Source organism: Anomaloglossus baeobatrachus, chromosome 4, assembly GCF_048569485.1.
Source record: "Anomaloglossus baeobatrachus isolate aAnoBae1 chromosome 4, aAnoBae1.hap1, whole genome shotgun sequence".
Classification (NCBI taxonomy): Eukaryota; Metazoa; Chordata; class Amphibia; order Anura; family Aromobatidae; genus Anomaloglossus; species Anomaloglossus baeobatrachus.
The window spans coordinates 304,653,617-304,674,831 of NC_134356.1; the positions used below are offsets into that span (position 1 = coordinate 304,653,617).

The following is a 21,215-nucleotide window of genomic DNA, read 5'->3' on the forward strand; positions in this document are numbered from 1 at the left end:
ATACTCTGATTTTACATGATGTAAATTTAGAGAACCACACATATGCACAGCCACCTCACCATATACTCTCCACCTCAATTTTTCAGACAGCAGACACCATACCAGATGGAACTGATATCAGATAATTCCTGTTTTAGAAAAAAAAAACATGATATGCCATGGATATACAATAAATGTTTAAAATTGGGAAACTCTCTTAAAGGGAACTTGTCTCCTGAAAAAAAAAAACACTTAGCCTGCAAATATGGGGTTATTCTGAAGGTTAATAGTATTTGAATCCTGCCTAGTAACTGTTCATTGAACCCCTCTGCCAGGAGGAAATTAGCTTTTAATCCTCCCGTCAGCATTCTAGTTTCAGTCATGGGGCGGTGCTGGCGCGGGCTCAGACACTGCTCTGTTTATGGAGAGTGGTGGCTGTAACCAAACCCCCGGCACTGACTGACAGCTGGTTAGCATTAAAGGAGGTTGTCAGTCAGTGTGGAGGGCAGAGTTACAGCAGCCGATCTCAATGCAGAGTGCCGTGACTAACCCGCACTGGCGCCGCCTCCATGATTTAAACCTCAACACTGCTGGGAGGATTAAAGTTCTTTTCCTCCCGGCAGCAGGGTTTAATATGCAGGCGCTGAGCAGGATTCAAATGCTATTGACCTGCAGATTAACCCCATATCTGCAGGTAATAGAGTTTTTACATGTGACAGGTTCCCTTTAAATCTCGAGTTTGAATTTTAATCAATCAGGTTTGGGCACATGTAGCATATTTGTAGCACATTCATTTAATTTCCATTCACCTGTATCAGGTTTTTCTGCAGACTGTCTATAAATTTTTGTAAAATACCATTCAGTTGGGTAGGACAATTCTAAGACTTGTCAACACAGAGCAGACTGCACTTCTTTATGTTATTTTTTTAAATCTTATAAAAATGCAAAGCCTTACATAAAACATGAGAAACAAAACATGTGTTCTGTTATCTTTAGGTTTCTTCTGATTGCCGTTGCCATTTTATCACTGTATTCTGTACATCTTTTATTAAAGACAGCAAAGGAAGGAGGTAAGGCAGTTTACATTTGTAAGATATCTATTGAAAGCATTTCATTCAGTCATTTTATGCTTCCACCAAGTTCAGTAGTTTTTCCTCTGTGCCCGCCATGGTACCTCCAATATGTTCATAGGCTTATCAACATATGTTAATCAGAATTGAGACTGCGTATCAGCTTCCCTAAAGATTATGGTGGATATATAATTCAACACTGAAAATGTGAAAAGTCAAAGTGACATTAGTCCAAATTATCAAAAAGATAAATATATGTGGGTTTTTTTAACAGGTTCATTAATATATGAAAAATTGGGTGAAAAAGCTTTTGGATGGCCTGGAAAACTGGCTGCTTTCGTATCCATCACAATGCAAAACATAGGCGGTGAGTTCATAATTGCATTCCTCAATGACACATGCATTTTCCGTTTTATGTAGCCTTAGGCCCCGTGCACGCATTGAGTATTTGGTGAGTTTTATTCCTCAGTATTTGTAAGTGTAGAGTTTTGAAGGTGATCAGATGCAATAACGCAGGAGGCAGTGGTGACCCAACCAACAACGGTTTTATTAACTTTACACAAATTAAAGATTTTGAAAGATAATGATATCACAAGTAACAGTGGTATACGATAAATTAGCAACACAGTTATCAGGAATACAATCACAGTCCCCACTTAATACTGTATCTCAGCCCAGAAAGCAATGGCCCAACTTTGGATCTTGCCAGGTGTAGTATGCGGCTTGACCATGGAGTCGGGGCTCTAGACTTTGACCGTCTAAGTCTTCAGCTTGACCACGAAGTTAGGGCTCTCAGGTATTTCTATTGGTGTCATTTACAGTTCTTCTACTGGTGTCAATTACGGTTCTTCTACTGGTGTTGATAACGGCTCTGCTGCGAGCACGGGTTACAGGCATAGGTCACGAATCTTCTGCTCAGCTAGGGTCACTGATCTTCCTTTCTGCTTAGGTCACAGATCTTTCTCTCAGCTCAGGTCCTCCAGGCAATCTGGCTAATCTAACACCCTTCTGTGGTGATGGAGCTATAAGCACACTTTACTGACAACTATCCATATTGATGAGGGTTCTATTGCTAATTCATCTTTGTCTTGGCCTGGCCAGGCCTTTTATTTTTAGTAACTTCCTCACAGGTGTCACCTAACATGGTGTCTCTTCTTTTTCCTTCCGCAGCGGAAACACACAGTGTATTATTTAATTCCTGTTTTTAATATTCCTGAGCAATTGTTCTTGTTCACCATTTTGGGAAAACAGATGGCGATTTCTACTTGCAGATGTTTTGGCATCCTCTTTCATAAGCCCAAACCAGTAGTGGGCAATAACATGCCGAAGTGGTATATCTGTTTCAATTATACTCTTCCTCCGATTATTCCACTACTGATTTTGGCTTACAAGTACTGAGTTAAAAAAACTCACCAGATACTTAATGTGTGCCTGTGGCCTTAGAAATAAAAGGCAAAACAGCCTTGAGGTTGTTTTGAAACGTATCAATGGGAATTCTGTAATTCTGGTTAATAGGTGGATTAATGATAGGCATAATTTATGGAAAATTTATGGAAAGAAATTAGGAAAACATAATCATTACTTTTCACTAGATACACTCATAAAATACTATGTTTTAAAAAAAAAAATAATAATATTTTTTCCCCCATTCAAACAATCAATGTGTGTCCCAAATATTTTACGAGAATAAATGTATTGATGCAAATACCTTTCCGATTGCAGGTCTTTTACTTTTGAGTGGGGTCATCATGAATGGCTTCATCCATACAATTAGGTGTTTTATCACTAAGTTTCAAGCTTTTACTTTTAATGCATGTATTTTTCATACAGAAGGCACTCTCATTTACTGACACATCTGCCGGTTTTTATTTTTAGATTCTCGGTATAATTCATTTGTCTTTTCTATCAGATGACAAAAACTGAAATGATCTTTTCCTTGATACTCAGTTTTTCCTCTGCAGTTTCTGCCTTAAAGTAAACAAAGCATACAACTCCTTATGTGGTAAATCCTTAGCTTATAGCAACATGACCTCATGGGAAATTTATGAATGCCCAGAACAGGGTACCATCACTGTAAAGAAAGCGTAGCATAGATTGAATATGTTAAAATCCTCCTAAAGACATTTCTCAGAAATTCTTCATTGCCAAACTTTCCTTTCTTTGACCTCAGAGGCACAGACCGTTTTTAACATTTGTGGCTTAAGTGTTTTGATTGTAAAAGTAATATAAAAGAACCACAAAAATGTAAAAGAAAGCTAAAATAATAGACAGTGCAGTATTTTATGTGATTATATGGGTTTTCCTATAATTTCTTTGTTGGCTTCAGGCTATAATAAAAATAGACCTCAATAGATAGGTTTTTAATGCTAAATACAAGACTGCATTTCCTATAATATTTGAATAAATGTCATGATATTTCATAGGTAATTGATAATATTTTATGCACATAAATATTTTAGTTGCTTTATAATGATCTGTTGATGCATTTAAAGGAATTGTCCAGAATTGAAAAAACAAGGCTGCTCTGTAATACCTGTCCACATGTGTTTGATATAACAACCCACGGCTATATGAAACATCTGACATGAGTGTCGCTGTCTGTAGAAGAAAGCAACCATGTTTTTCTAATTCTGAAAAACGTATTTAATGAGTGTTTTCTCAATAACACATATGGCTTTGCAATTAAATTACACAGACACACTATGTTTGATCAGTGAGAATCTGACCATGTTTCCCTCCAATTATTGAAACTGGAATGTATGGGTCGTGGAATCTTGCAGACATAGACTGGACATATTGTTGCTCTGAATTAAGAGCATAACTTATCACTGTCTCCAATGTCAATTATAAATCGATAAACACAATTCTATAATATTCATCCAACACTCAATATTTTAAGTTAGTAATATTTTGTGTTTAAAATGATACCAAGATCTACTCTATATCACTCATGTTATAGCAGCATCAAGGAATTAAAGATGACTGGCTCTACAAGAGTTGTTGACTTGTGTATAATAGCTCTGTTTGTACTAGTATCAGCCACAGTGCCTCCCATACAGTGCCAATTAGCGTGCTCTAAAAATCCCCAATCATAGTACCAATAACTTAAATATGAAATTATTAAAGGGGCTGTCCACTACCTGGACAACCCCTTCTGATTCCACATGTTTCCCCCAGGAAATAATAAAGCCTATACTCACCTCCCGTACGTATTCCACATATTTCCTCCAGGTAAATTAATAAAGCTTATACTCAATCAGCGCCAGCTTCTGTCTCCCGCCTTTGGACCAAACAAGTTAATGAATTAAAAGTGAAAGCTGTTGATTGCTCCTGTGTCCAAGGGTGGGGAGAAAGAAGTTGGCACTGATTGAGCATGGGGCTCGTGTGATCTCCCAATCCCACGTGAGTCCCGACACAATGACCCCAGACAGCACTAGAAAGGCATTGATATGAGTGGTGAGTATAGGCTTTATTATTTTACCTGGGGGAAATATAAAGAATCAGAAGGGGTTGTCTTAGTAGTGGACAATCCCTTTAACAAATACCCCCATACCATGCTTGTCATAATATCTCCATTCAGTTCTAGCTTTAATGATCACCACCTAAGACAATGTCAAACAAAATTTGCCCCGGAACACAAAATTTACTTCTCACTCACCTTTTTCCTAGAGCTGATGTCTGTCATCACTCCGAAGAGATGATATTTACTGATTCACGATAATTCACGGATGTACATACTGTATAATATTTATATACAGTTCATATTGAAGGAAATAGGCATATATACCAATAAACTAGTGTATAGACATTCTGATCTAAAGGGATTATGTCCAGATGACAAGACTCCTTTAAGACAGTAACTATGTAACAATTATAGATAGTGTAACAGTTTGCTAATTTCATCTTCGTTTTACTTTTTTGCAGCAATGTCAAGTTATTTGTTTATTGTCAAATATGAACTCCCAGAAGTTATAAGAACTTTCATGAGACTCGAAGAAAATTCTGGGTATGTGGCGGTGGTTATTGTAGTCTTTAACTGTGCTGAGTTTATATTGTAAATTATCGTGTATTTATTTTATAAGACAGATTTTTTTATTCAGATAAAAACCTTGCTAAAAAAAGAAGGTCTTTTAGACTAAAGGCAGCTTTCTATGATCAAGGAGAATGCTGACACAAAGTCCTTTCTGATCACTGAAAGAATTCTGCAGCAGCACAGTTCTCTCTCTTCTAGCACTGAACAGTCTGATCGGTGCAGGGCAAAAAAGAAAACTAACAGTAGCTGCACATTACTAAAGCTGCACAGATGCTGCAGTCCTGACTAACTGAAGGAACTTTCAAGCCATATTCACAAGCCAGTCACATGCCTGGAAGGAACTTCAAAATGTGGTAGTCTATTCACAGTATACAGCAGAGGTGTGTGTGTGTGTGTGTGTGTGTGTGTGTAGGCTTAGACTGGGCTACAGAGAAACTGGTGAATCTCACCAGTGGACCCCTGTGCAGGAGTGGGCCCCCTACTCCACCTATATGAGCAGTACCTGGCTGAATCCACTTGTTTTACTATATACAGTCAAGAGAAGCAGCTCATCATTCAATTAACAAACTTCTCAGTATATTATTACACAATAGCAGCGGTTAATTTGTGAATGGTTAATGTAATATTTGCATGTGCTGAATAGTGGACCCCCAGAGTCAATGTGACTGATGGACCCTTGGACCCCTGTTCAACATTGCGTGAGTGTTGTAACAAAAGTATTTGTGTTGATGTATCAGGGCCGTGTGGGTTGATATAACAGAGCTGAGTGTGTTGATGTAGTAGAGCTGTGAGAGTGGTGTTAACATAGTAGAGCTATGCGTATAATAGAGTTGCGTGTGTATACATACAGCAGAGTTATGTGTGCGTATGTACCAGAGCTGTGAGTGTATGCACTTGCATGTAGGAGAGCAGTGTGTAGCGCAGCTGTAGCAAGACAGTTTGTGAGTATATACAGTATATATATATATATATATATATATATATATACACATACATAGGAGAGCTGAGTGTGTGTCTAATGTATATGTAACAGTGTTTTATTGTGTGTCTAAAAATGAGTCTACAATTAGCGTAGAGCTATATATGTATAATACACAAACTGTGGTAAACACCAACTAACTAGAGCTAGTGCATTAACATTATTGATATTAACCCCTCCACTTCTTTATACTAGTGAGGTTTTAATTGGTAATAAATCTGTGTTTCACATTTTCTGCTGTGTAAACCCCAGCTGACGCACCCCAGCATCTTATTTTAAGGCACGTCCTATAAGTATAAAATACAGTACTTTTTTCCTTACTGATAAATTCCATTTTTCCTGTGCAGGGAATGGTACCTGAATGGCAACTATCTGGTGATATTTGTGTCCATTGGAATTATTCTTCCTTTGTCTCTTCTGAAGAATTTAGGTAATTTTAAAGTTTTCCCTCACAATACATAGAATGGATAATATACCGTACAAAGCAAATGATGATTTATGACTGAGTGGTGTGTGCCTAGCCCTTATCTCTCATGTATTATTATATTATTTTTATTCTAAATAATTCAATTCATTTAATGTTTTTTTACTTTATCAGGTTACCTTGGGTATACCAGTGGATTTTCTTTGTCCTGTATGGTTTTTTTCGTCAGTGTGGTAAGAATTTTGATCCAATTTTGCATAAAGTCCTGATTTATTTTTTTATTCTACTGTTTATAATAGATGTATTTGGTAATTTGGCTAAAACTAATAATTAATAATGAAGCCTACCACATTTTTCCACTTTGCCTTAGGCCTCTTTCACACGTCAGTGACGCTGGTAGGTATATGACAGTTTTTATACATACCAGAATCACGGACTATAAAATCAATGGGTCTGCGCACACATCAATGATTTTTCACTGACTGTATCTCTGTGTGGCATACACGCATGTCCGAGTGCTCCACACGGAGACATGTCCATTTTTTTCTGGCATCACTGATGTCCCACAGACCACACTATTCTGTGATCCATGAAACACGTACCAGAAAAACACGTACATATAAAATAAAAAGCTTTTTATACTCGCCTTCTCCAGCGACGCTGTGTTCAGCTGCTGCTGCCTGCTCCTTCCAGGCCGGCTCATTATTCTCATGAATATGCAGAAGTAGCAGCAGCGAGGGTCAATGGTGGCCGGAAACACAGCAGAGCCAAAGAGTTCATCACGGATAGCACATGGACAACCCGCGTGTGCCGTGAATTACGGCACACGTAGGGACATAGCGTTTTTAATACATCAGTGAAAAACGTCTGTGTTTTTCACTGACTTCTGAAACAGGCCTTATGGTGTATTTAGAAGCAGATAATCGACGAATGAGCATTATTAGAAATGCTTGTTTTCAATTTTTCACCATTGTAAACATACCAATAATCTGATGAAGGAGCAAAATACCACAAAAAAAAAACAAAAAAAAAATCATGATTACTGACATCACATCGTCCCATGTAAATTGGGATGTGCTGCTCATAACATTATATGCATGTGAACAGATTTAAGGCCAGAGTCACAGTGCGAGTGCCACGCATCTAACTCATGCGTGTCACATCGCATCACCCGGCACGGCCTAACACTCTCCGGACAGGAGCGCCTCAGTTGCATAGAGATACATGTAACCGACCTGCTCCTGTCAGGAGAGTGTGTGGCCGTGCCGGATGATGTAATGTGAGACTCGCGTGAGTTATATTCGAGGCACTCGCAAGTGTGACTCTGGCCTAACTATTGCCTTCACCATCATTCTGTCTCCATAATTCTTCATCACGCTGTGTAAATTGCCTGGTAAATGAACACAGATTGACTTGTTAGTCAATTACCACTTATAAAACCAGGGTCACACGACCATAGATTCTCTCATCTGAGAGAATGGGGTTTATTATGGTGATGACACTCTGATCAGAGTTTGATTCACGTGTCAGCATACTGTGATCTGATTCTCTCAGCACATTGTGAGGATAAGATAAAAAACAAAATGTCTCCGTCTTCTCTATTCTGTGAATCCATGGAAATCGTACTGCACTCAGATGTACATCATCATCATCAGAGTACAGTCCAATGATTATCACGCACCCATAGACTTGAATGGGTGAGTTTCATGCAATTTCAGAGTGAAATCCCAGTATGCTGCAAATTTTCTCCCTGAAAGATTCTGTCAGAGAAAAAAATTGTGCATTGCCCCCATTGAATAATATAAGTCCAGGTGCAATTCCAATAAAAAAATCAGATAACACTCATGTCATGTTTTAAACAAAGCTGCTTTGTTTTTTATACCTCTTTGTATTTAGCTTTGTCAAAACTTTATGGATATACTTATTTGCAAATTACATTAGCTTTTAAGCATTTCCACAGCAGAAATGCACTAAACAATGCATGTGCGCTAATGCAAGTCTAAAGGGAAAATGTGCACATAAAACTTAGCATACCCGCAACAAATTGCCAAGCTGCGGATTTGAAACACACACCACAGGTCAATTTTACGCTGGGTAAAAAAGAAGCACAAAGGGACGGACATTTCTATAAGGCCATATGCACTCGTAGAGTATTTGAGGAGTTTTTTTCCCTCAGTATTTGTAGCCAAAACCAGGAGTTGGGCAATCAGAGGAAAAGTATAATAGAAACACAGACTCCACTGCGGTATTTATTAGCCACATTTATTGCAGAAATGGTGGCGTGTGTCTATTGTATTGTCTCTGATTGTTCCACTTCTGGTTTTGGCTTACAAATATTGAGATAAAAAATTCACAAAATACTGATCATGTGCATAAATCCTAAATTCCATCCACTTTGCTGGAACTGTAAGGCCATGTGCACACGTTGAGTATTTGGTGAGTTTCTTTACCTCAGAATTTGAAAACCAAAACTAGGAGTGGGTAGAAGATGTTGACATGTAGCACATCTCTCTATTATACTTTTCCTCTAATTGTTCCACTTCTGGTTTTGGCTACAAATACTGAGGTAAAAAAACTCACCAAATACTCAACCGGTGCACGTGGCCTAAGATGCTGTATTTTTAATGCATCAAAGATATACAGCATCAAAAACTTATCGTGGGCACAAGGCTTAGGCCACATGAGTTTTTACCTCAGTATTTGTAAACCAGAACCAGAAGTGGGACAAAAAGACAAAAAGTATAACAGAAACAAGGGCTCCACTTCTGGATTTTCTGCCCAAGCATGGTTTTGGCTTACAAATACTGAGGTAAAAAACGCACCAAATACTCAACGTGTGCACGTGGCTTTATGCAAAAAAAAAACTGATGAAGATTTCTAAAGTTTTTCCCAGAAGTCAGTAAAAATGGACAGCACACTGATGGCATTCAAGTGCTGTTCGTTTTCTTTCACAGACTCATGGGTTTGCATCTGTGATCCCATGCTGTGCTCTCGTATACTTTTTTACTTCCTCCCCTGCCCAGGAGATGTGGTATGCTCAGTCATGTCCCTGTATGGTCAGACACAGCCATTACACAGTACATAGAAGGGCACCTGTATAAGATTATTTCATCACAGGAACATTTTTTTAATCACATCCAGTTGTGGAACTTATTATTTCAAGATCTATTGATTACAGTCAACTTTAAAATTAACTTGTTCCTGGGAAACTCCTTTAAGGGTGCGCTCACACGAACATATGACTCGCACAATTATCGGATCGGATCGCATCACCCGGCGCGGCCACACACTCTCCTGCCAGGAGCGGGTCGTCTGCATGTATTTCTATGCAGCTGACACACTCCTGTCTGAAGAGTGTGCTGCCGCGTCGTGTGATGCGATCCGATAATCGTGCGACTCATATGTTCGTGTGAGCGCACCCTAAGCCTAATAATACTCTTTAAATCTCTGCCAAAATTTAGGTTACCTAAAAATAATTAACCATTGTCTAATTGTTTATTGTAGGTCATCTATAAAAAGTCTCAGATTCCTTGCCCGTTACCGATGTTGGATCAGCATCCTGGAAATGTAACAAATAGCACTTATCACTTACCCCCTGTCATGATGCAGAATTACACACTTAGTTCTGGTGTGAACTTTATGATGGATTATAATCAAGACGGGACCGGACTGAATGAGCACAAGGATAATAACCAGGAAAGTGGAGTGGAGTTTGAAGCCCACAATGATGACAAATGTCAAGCCAAATATTTTGTGTTCAATTCACAGGTAGGTTCATAGAAAGAGACTCAAAGAATCATCACATTGTATTTAAATACTTTTAAAATATCACAAAATATACATTTATGTTGATAAAGTGATTCATTTCTGATATTCTTGTTCTGTATCTAAATTGTTTGGAGAATGTTTAGTATGTCATACAGAGGTGAAGGTTCAAGAACAGCTTGAAAAAATCCACCCACACACACATACACCTCAGGCTTTAGATAACCAATTATTGCTGATAGTTGTACCATAGGATTGAATAGGAGAATATAATCCTTGACATTACATAGCTTAGATCATACATATATTCAATTAAATACATATTCAAAAGTTATAGCTTCAGTGACTTAGGGCTTAAAGTGGTTTTCCAGTATAAATCTATATTTGAGGACAGGTTTGGACAGGTATAAAATAACAATAACTGCGGTTAAGATGGTCATACATATTAGCTTTTGGCCAAACTATAATTCAATTAACCGCACTCTCTCCAAATTCCCCCATACACAGGAAGAAAAAAAATGCAATTAAACTACAGTATATGTTTTTTATTTTGTTTTCAGAGATTTCTTTGTATTGTAAAAATTACCTTGCAATACACTTCTCATGGTCACCATGATTATGACAATGCCAAACTTGCATAGAATTTTTTCTTATTTATTTAAGTGTTCTCTGACTGTGGCTGAGCTTCAAACGAGTACCAGGAAGACAGCAGAATAGGCCTTTAGTAATCCCAGGGCTGATTGGTGGGGTCAGGGGAGGTCGATAGTAGCTGACAATCACTCTATTTAAATGCCATTGTCAGATATTGACAGTGGCATCTAAATGGTTAGCAACAGCAAATTGGAGCTCAGCTCCAGTCACTGCTGTGAGAGACAGATGGGGGCTATGTAAATGTAGCCGGCATCTATTCCATGTGGAGGGAGCTCATCTCCTCAGCCCACTCCACATGTGCTGATGGCAGCACTGATGTACAGTACTGTTTTAATGTTTTAGGGAAGTGTGAAAATAAATACTACCGAGTAAATAATGCCTTGAGAAATAGAAGAGCTAATAGTTTAATTTTAGCATTTAATAAAATGCAAACATCGTCTATAGATGTAAACTTGTGAAAATCCTTCTGTCTCAATATGTAATTCCAGACAAACACAGTTATGTCGATCAGTTCTTGGTGGGGACCATATCATCACTACCAGAACTCCTTTTGTTTTTGTACACTGGTTTATATTGGCTGTTTGTTTGAGGTCATTTTCCTGCAGCAGAATAAGTCTGGAGCCACTCAGACACCTCCCTGATGTATCTGTTTGTATTTCTTAGCATTAAAAACAGCAAGAAATGGGCACAATTGACAACTGTAGAATCAGTAGTAAGCCAAGGAAACTTAGTGAAGCACATGAAAGACACATCATAGTTACTTCCCTTCAAATGGAGGAGATAAATCCCTCCCTCTCCTCCGCAGCACCGGCCCACCCCTCCGCAGCGCTGGCCGGCCCCTCCTCAGAGCCGGCCCGACCCTGTAGCTATGGTCCGATCGCATGATCGGACCTCAGTCGCAGTGACACTCCCATGACACTTGGCTCCCTCTGTGCTGCCAGCGTGAGCCGAGTGTCATGCAAGGATCGCAGTAGTCCCCTGTGTGGCCCCTGCCTAAATGATGATATGGCACAACAGAGTCCTGATCTCAAAAACATTGAGTGTTTGGATTAATGAAGAGACAGGAGGGTTTGTAAAAGGCTACATCCACAAAAGATATGTGGTCAGTTCTCCAAAAGGCTTGGAACTGTTCAAAAACTGTGTATAAGTTTATCGAGAAGTAATGATGCTTTGATGCTGTTTCGAAAGCAAAGGGTAATCACACCAAATATTAATTCGAGTTAGATTTCTTTTTTGGTCATTCACGGTTGGATTTTGGTAATTGATAAAAAAAATATATTCACTTCTATTTTTTAAGCAGTCCTATTTTGCAGCATCCTTCAACACCTGCCAAAATTGTTTGCATAGCATGGATTAAAAATATGAATTAGTTTAAACTATATATATATATATATATATATATATATATATTTACACACACATGTATAGCTTAATAGTCTCAAGGTATGTCAAAATGTCAACACGTGGATTTCAGAGACTATAACCACATGGTGTTGTATTTGTTTTCACACTGAAACATATATAGCTGCAGAGCTGTTATATGGATGCAGTGATTCTATATATGTTCTGTCTCTATAGCATGCTATGCAGACGTTGTAAATAAACATAGCCATCCAGCAGCCATGGTCTTTGAAATCAGCTCCATTTCTGACCTGGATTATGTTACCATCCTAGAGTACATTCAGTACTGTTATATAAGACATATTAGCATATAGTAATAATGGAACCCTTGAAAAAAATCGATTTTGAGTCTCATAAGATGTATTTTTTCACGTGGCTTATTGACATGTCATTCCATTTACACTATGAGAACATGATATTTGCAGAATCATTTGAACGTTGGAGCATTTTATCTTTCAGACGGCTTATGCTATTCCTATATTGGCCTTTGCATTTGTATGCCATCCGGAGGTCTTACCGATTTACAGTGAGCTCAAGAGGTAAGAGGTTGAGAAGAGGTTAATAAATACTCTAGAAAAACATATATATGTATGTGTGTGTGTGTGTGTGTGTGTGTGTGTGTGTTGAAAGGGAGAGCTGCAAGAAGAAAATGAAAGTCTCATTATTCTGCATTTTATTATCTTACATCAATGCTAACAGATTACCTCTAAAGGCTGAGGCCACACAGGGATTTGTGTGAGTCCTCGCATGACACTCGGCACATGCTAGCAGCACAGCAGGAGCTGAGTATTATGCGAGTGTCACACAACTGTGGTCCGATCGTGCAATCAGACCACAGCTGCAGGGGTCGGGCCGGTACTGCAGAGTGGAGGGAGGGATTTATCTCCCTATCTCCTCCGTTGTCGGCTGATACGAGAATCGCACTGCTCTCGCGTTACACCGTACACCGGTGTAACACGAGAGGAATGCAATGATTCTCTCACCCCATAGACTTGAATGGGTGTGAGTGAACGAGTGAAACAAGCTTGCATTGCACTCACAGAATGCTGCAACTGTTTTCTCGGTCTGATTAGGGCTGAGAAAATAATGGGTTCTGCCCCATAGAGTAATATTGGTCCAAGTGGAATGCGATGTTTTATCCCATTCCACTTTGCTCAGTATTACTCACCGTGTGTACTAGGCCTAAGGAAAAGATGTCCTCTCCATTTAATTTATTATGGCAGCTTTGTATTAATTAAAATCCCCACAAACAATATCCACATCCTATCTGATGTGATAATTCTCTCTCTGATTTTACTGCAGTTTCTGCCCAATGAAAAATGGCTTAGAATAAAAAAATCGCATCAAAAACGTGTTAAAATAATGCATCAAAAACACACAGAATTTCAACTGTGGTGATTTTTCATGCTGAACAAAAAACATTGAAAACGTTACATGTGAACATTGCCTAAAATTCAAGAAGTCAGTTTTAGAGTACAATATTAGGTCATTGTTTCTATCCTGTAATCATCTGAAATCATACCTTGACTGGCAGGTCTGGCTATACACAAATGTGGGGAGAGACCTGTCACTCAAGGAGAGGGGGGTGGAGAGTATGTGCTAGGGACCAGCCTCTTGGACTAGTCACACAAACGGCAAGTTCCCCAACTGACTTTAAACTGTTTGTGTTCTCTAATACATCACAGCATTTTAGAGTAAAGCATATCTGCCGTAGATGACAGCGCCAGACTCTGATTTATGTCCTTGTAGTCCGGACAACATGAGTTAGCTATCAGGTTCCTTTCAGGCACTAGAAAGAAATCTTTAGTGTAGAAGATAAAAAAGAATATATATTAATATATGTATATTATCTAGATTAATGGTATAAAATATAGTTAAACAATCGGTAAATAATAATAAATGGGAATGAATCTTATAACATAAAAGCCAATATATGATATACTGAATGTAATGTAGGATACAGAGCAGGAGAGGAGCAGCAGTATACAAGTGAATGATAGACGGAGGGATTCTGTTTGCAGTTTCTAATTAGCTTATTCCAGCAGTGCCTCATGATCGTCTGACATGCATTTTAATTATCTCCTTGTAGTCGTTCCCGAAGAAGAATGCAGAATGTTTCCAATTTGTCAATAGCTGCAATGCTGGCAATGTATCTCTTAGCTGCACTTTTTGGCTATCTTACATTTTATGGTAAGTGAAAAAAACTAATATCTTACTATAATGAATAACTTTTTTAATTATAAATTGTGGGAGAAACCCCCTTTATAAAATATATCATCTTACATTCAGTAATCAATAAAGAAATTTAAAGGGATTTTCCAACACCCATAATTTATTTACAAACTTCTTCCAATGGTATAAAATAACAAAAGTAGTAATACCATACAAACCCTCTGGCGCCCTGTGCCAATCCTCTCCTTGTCCCCCACTGGCCTCTGATCACCCATAACAGGTGACCATTGCAGCCAGTTACTGACCACAGCACTGGTGTCATGTCACAGATATAAAATTGGCTGCAGCATACACACTTGTGTGTGAACAGGGGACAAGGGAAGTGTCAGCACATAAGTGGCAGAGGATGGGTAAGGTGAGTATGATGCCTCTTGCGATTAAAACACCAATACTGGTAATTTTGTTTCTTCATTGGTGACACTGGAAAATCTTAAATTTCATATTACATTAATAGTAAAAAAAAGTCTGTTCAGAAGAATATAATTGGTTCACATATAATAAAAATAAATAAATTAGAAATAAAACAAATGTATCCTTTGATCTTGCAATAAATCTTTCCTTGTATGCATTGATATATATATATATATATATATATATATATATATATATTTAAAAACTGTGTGTATATATATATATATATATATATGTATATATCTCATATATATATATATTTATATTTATACATGAGTAGAAATAGTATTTTCAGATTGATTTATAACATTTCAGTGTTTGCCCAGATTATGTTTATTTTATCCATATTGCTAGAATTGATTATTTATCAGAGCTCATTCTATTGTATATATTAGCCAAATGACTATTCTGACAATACTTTGAATTTCTTAGTCGCACATACGATAACATCAGACATTGAGATTATCGTGACCTCTGCACCATGTTGTGCATTGCACACCTAATAATTCTGCTGCCCGCACACTCCTTGAGCTAGTAGAATATTTGCAGTTATGCCCTTTGTCACCACTTGGGTGCGCCACATGAATAGAAACCGAATACTGACATTACTCTGCCGCAGTTTATCTTGCTTGGCATTGAGTGCCATACAGCAAAACGATTATAGACAGGGATATAATAATGGTATCTTTACAATCATCTTTACTGGTCTAAATGGTCAATTATATTTCACAGTTTATACTAAAAAATAATTTTATTCAACTTTGGTTAACAAACTTATGTTTTGTGAATTTTTTATATAGAGCCTATTGTACTTTTCATTGGAACACAAGATATATCAAACTTTCATACAAAGGGAAGGAAGCAGTAAACTAAGCCATATAGCAAATACTAAACTCAGACAAATCTAATATTTTAATCCCCATTTATGTACCCGAACAATTTAATAGAAATAATCCTTACTAATATAGCACCAAGATAATATGCAGCACTTTCCAATTCAGAGGGAACACTTTGCAATTCAACAATCTGAGGAATAAACCATTTTTACCATTGATCATTCTTTGCAATGGGAAAATTGGTATATCTTGTACACTATGCCTACAGTCCTATTAATTATTAAACTGGAACTTAACGTTGCAAACCCAATGTGTCCAGGCCTAGTTTAATATGTAATAGGATTTGTCCAATACCTGGCAGTGGAATGGATCACTTTCCACTCTACTATTAGTTCAGTGTATCTGCAGCTGGTCACTTCGGGACACAGAAATTTCCACATATGATTGCTCAATAAGGCATCTATTCTATTAGAGCATTCTTCAATATACCAGCTCTACACAATGGCATAGTGGGAGTTGGCAGCATCAGGGCATGGCAAGTCGTTTGTGCCCCTTTACTTGTCGACTGTTGACACCTTCTGAGTCCCTTCCACTAGTCCAGTATTGCATTCAATATTTCCCAACCACATGTATTGTATTTTATGAAAATGTTAATGTACCTTTAGTTTGCCCATTGGCTCTCCAGTTAATTTTCAGATTTTTTTGCTGAAATCTGGCATAAAAATAATTTTAAAACTTATTAATTGCAATAATATTTACTGTAACGCTGACCCTAGTCCAATTCCTAGATTTATTTCTAACCCTAACTCTAGTCCAAAGAAAAAGGAGACATGCCAGCACTGGATGATTTGACAGTTGGAGTAAGGGGGTGTGAAATTTTGTGCTCCCATAAAGTTTGGCACCCAGGGCAACCACCACTGTGCGCCCCACCCCACACGCACACACACACACACTACACCACTTTTGTACCTTGCTGTGCTGAAATCTTGAAAGACTGCCTATAATTTATGCAAGGAACAAATGTTCTACCTGTAATTACTAAGGATTACACCTGTATGTCAGTGTACCTAGGGAGAGCCACCCAATAATTTCATAATATATCATTAATGATCGTTTTCAAAGTTTGTAAACTTTCTCAACATTTGGCTTGAAAATGATGTAACAACATATGTTAAACAAAACAATAACAATAATACAGCGTGCGATTATGTTCCTAAAAACAGTCAAGGATTTAGATACATTATATCTAATCTAAATAAGCTTTCATATTGGAAAAAAACACAAAGTCAGTTAGTAATTTCCTAACTTTCTGTTTATGTTTCCATAAAATCTTGCAGGTGAAGTTCAAGATGAATTGCTTCACACTTACACCAAAGTGTATAAATTTGACACCCCTCTTCTTTGTGTTCGTGTGGCTGTACTTGTGGCTGTAACCTTGACCGTGCCAATTGTATTATTTCCTGTAAGTATGCCACTTAAAGTGTTTTCTTTAAAGGTTTATATTATATTATGTTCTGTAAAGACATGGGTGTTTCTGTAAAGATGGGAGCTTATTAGGCTTGTGCCTATAGGCACTACCAGTTGAGATATTTACGAACTGAGCTTCGAATGCTGCTGTTGGGACATAACCTGACAATGCATATGAGCTTGCATGTAGGCTTGGACTGGCCCACTGAAGAAAAGGTGAATTTCCTGGTGGGCCCTGTGCAAGAGTAAGGCTATGTGTGCACGTTGCGTAATTGCATGCAGTTACGCTGCGATCTGCACCACAGCGTAACTGCATGCGTCCTGCGTGCCCTGCAGAAAACTATGAAGATTATGCAGGAGCCATGCGCACGTGGCGTTTTAGAGTGCAGCGCTTCGGCTGCTGCCCGAAGCGCGCGTTCTAAGAAGTGACATGTCACTTCTTTCGTGCGCTCTGCCTGCAGCCCCCGCTCTGTCTATGGGAGGGGCTGCAGTCAGAGCGCATGAAATCGGCTTTTTTTTTTTCATTACGAACTGTTTCTGCAGCGATTTGAAGCGCACGTGTGCTGTTAAAATCGCTGCAGAAATTTCTGCAGGGACAGAACGCAACGTGCGCGCATAGCCTAAATCACCTACTCTACAACATAAGCAATTATTGGCCTAATTCATTTGATTCTCTATGCATAGACAAAAGCAGCATCTCATCCTTCAGTCAACAACCTAATTAGCTTATTATTATACAGAAGCATAGGTAAATGTATGAATTAAGATAATGTAATATTTGCATGTAGCTAAACAGTGGACCCCAAGAGTCAATCTTACTGATCAATATCATGTCCAGAAGGATTCAGGAAGTGTTGAACGCCAAAGGTGGCTTTACAAAATGCTGACAAAATAATAATTAACATTTAGATTATTAGAGCAAAACAGTGACATGATGCAGTGACATGACAAGAATCTGCATAACTAATCACATGCTAAATAGTTGCACGTTAAATTTATGTATGATATAGTGAAGAAGATTGTCTATAAAATGATGGTAGTCTCACTCTCAAAGCTGTAGTGGATAGTGAGTTATGGAACCTGATAGTCAAAAGTTTAAAATATTGTTACCCTTTTGCTCCTCAGTGTAGTTGATTGTTAGGCATGTACCCCTTAGTAACTGCAGTCTGATGCAATAAGTGCCAGAAATATTCATACACCAAGCTCAAAATACTGATGATTTACCATAAATTAATTTTATTAACTGAAAGCTTCAAGAATGGGGGCATTTAGGGGTCCTCTTAAGTTTAGGAGATAGGCGGGATAGGTTATATATAATAATGTATCTCTATGTTGGCTGCTCAGAATGCTGTCTGGTTCCGATAGTATCAAATCAAATACATGTACATACTGTAAAACAGCAGGACATAATATAACATGGTATTAGGAGAAAGTTCCTAATATTGTTGAGGTGGAGAAAAGCTAAAATGCATAAAATGAGATTGTAGATTGAGCAGAAGTTTAGAACTCGAACGATTAATGATTAAACCTAGACTGATTAAACCCTCTTTGGAGTGAAACTATAAATTAAGATTGCAATTCTAAAAGAATAAAAGACTAATAATATGAATGTAAATAATCAGCTACTGTATGTAACAGTGCAGGAATAGCCAGTGTAAGCATCCCTATCTATAGCGCCCTCTAGGGTCATGTCCAAAGTTCAGTTTTCATGTAGTAAAGCTAGAGAACGACGGTGAATATTCTTAGTAATAGCTTTCACTGGAGACTTGGCTGTGAAGATTTAGGGCAGCTGTTGGCTTGTTATGGCAGTATTACTTTCCATGTGCTCTAAATATAATCTTCTTGTCACAAAATGTTAAAAATGTTTTATCTGAGACACTTCTGCAGCGTCTTAGCTGCAGAGCTGTGTGTTTAACTAATTAAATATAAATGTTAATGTACATGTTAATTATGTCACTTATTATTTATCATAAAAGCACTACTCCAGAGGGTTTTTTTATCTGGTGCTGAAAATCTGAGACCCTGCCCCCTGTCATATATTCACCTTCCGGCAGCTTCCTCTTCTGTCGCCACTGATCCGGCTGGTCTCAGTGATTTGTGACCTGCCGCAGTTCCAGTGTTTCATGTTGTCAGAGGTCCCAAATCTATTTAACTCTATGAGGCCCCGTTTTGACCTCATTCTGGCTCTCATAGAATTGCATTGGGAGCTTGTGAGATACCTTCTGACTTTCGGCCAGTCAAAGGTTACAGCCACAAGATGGCGCCGCAGGACAGGAGTGAAGTTGGTAAAAGGTGAAGACGCTGGAAGATGAGTATATGACAGAGAGCAGGGGACTTAGATTTAGAGCGCCACTCCATTGCTGAAAAAAAACACCACTGCAGTGCTGCTTTACGTATATATTGGAACAAATGTAGAACTGTAATCCAAGCCTTTAAAGTGACCTATCATTCAGACTCTAATAAATACAAGAGAACATGTTTTACCTGTCACTCTGGATAAATCATGTCAGCAAGTAGGAGACACTAACGCTAAGGAATGCAAAATAGCTTCAAGGCAGTCCACAAAATACAATTAGATGAGCACATTCCAAGATGGTGGGATGTCTCTATCAATACAAATTAATAAAGCTTATATTACTTGTATAGAATAAAATGTGTAATAACGCTAAATAGGAGAACTGTAAGCCTCTAGTTCCTCAAATACATATAGAAATGTACATTTTGACATTTAGTTGTAGGCAATCTCACTTGTTTATTCTGCCTGGGGCAGAACATGAGAATCGTTTTCCAAGCATCAGACCCTGGAGTTATCAATCTCAGCTCAGGGTCATATGCTCATGAATACCTAGCTGGGAATGCAGTAAAATATGGATTTCATAGTATTCGTCATTGAATACTGGCCTCTTCTGAGTAGATGACCCTCATTTTTTAGCAGGATTGTTGGATGGCCATCTCATAGGGTTCAGTGTATACATATGTATTTAGGGCTCCGAGGCTGGTGGCACTCATGGACGAGGTGTGGCATATCACAATATGGTGTGTTTTTTGTTATCTAGCTCCTCTAATTCGGTCCTCCTTTGTGCAAAAACAATTTGATATATGACACACACTCCATCCTCAGGTAAAAATAGTTATGCTTCTGAATGCATAATTATTATTAATTCATAGATCCCTTAGTTCTCGGTGATGTACTAATTCAGACTGGTAAAATGCGATGGCTTACAATCAGCAGGGGTGGGAAGAAAACAGTAGGTAAGGGCAGAAACTACTGATAAGACAGTGCAGTGGGGCAGAGTTATTGCCAGTTGTATGTCTTCCAGGGGAGGTGGGTTTTTGGTAGATGGGGAGAGTCTGAACGATTAAAGTAACAAGTTCCATAGTATGGAGGATGCATGGGAGGAATCCTGAAGATGGTTGTTTGTTGAATAGACAAGAGGAGAGGAAAGAAGAAGGGGAATTGATATTATGTGTGAGGAAATAGCTGGAGATTATTTGGGAGATGTATACAGATGACAAGTTATGGACAGAATTGTAAGTCATCATTAGGACCTTAGGCCGGCGTCACACGGGACGATATATCGTGCGATCGCATGAGCATTCGCACCTGCCCCTATCGTTTGTGCGTCACGGGCAATTTGTTGCCCATGGCGCAGAAAGTCGTTTACCCCCGTCACATGTACTTACCTCCCGAACGACCTCGCTGTGGGCGGCGAACATCCTCTTCCTGAAGGGGAAGGGACGTTCGGCATCACAGCGACGTCACACAGCGGCCACCCAATAGAAGCGGAGGGGCGGAGATGAGCAGAAGGTAACATCCCACCCACCTCCTTCCTTCCGCATTGCCGGCGGGACGCAGGTAAGCTATGTTCGTGGTTCCCGGGGTGTCACATGGATCGATGTGTGCTGCCTCGGGAATGACGAACTACCGACGCGCAGAAGGAGGAACGACTTTATGAAAATGAACGAC

At 38.6% G+C, this 21,215-nt stretch overlaps 1 protein-coding gene across 2 annotated transcripts in view; it reads left to right on the forward strand.

The window, feature by feature from the left end:
• Positions 1 to 21,215, forward strand: part of SLC38A4 (solute carrier family 38 member 4) — a 205,666-nt gene that overhangs the window by 165,744 nt on the left and 18,707 nt on the right. For both annotated transcript variants that reach the window (XM_075344957.1, XM_075344958.1), the window contains exons 5-13: positions 976 to 1,049; positions 1,324 to 1,416; positions 4,974 to 5,055; positions 6,409 to 6,491; positions 6,660 to 6,718; positions 9,990 to 10,253; positions 12,762 to 12,841; positions 14,392 to 14,492; positions 17,119 to 17,243. In XM_075344957.1, the coding sequence (XP_075201072.1) occupies positions 976 to 1,049; positions 1,324 to 1,416; positions 4,974 to 5,055; positions 6,409 to 6,491; positions 6,660 to 6,718; positions 9,990 to 10,253; positions 12,762 to 12,841; positions 14,392 to 14,492; positions 17,119 to 17,243 (961 nt within the window). The remainder of the gene's footprint in view (positions 1 to 975; positions 1,050 to 1,323; positions 1,417 to 4,973; positions 5,056 to 6,408; positions 6,492 to 6,659; positions 6,719 to 9,989; positions 10,254 to 12,761; positions 12,842 to 14,391; positions 14,493 to 17,118; positions 17,244 to 21,215) is intronic.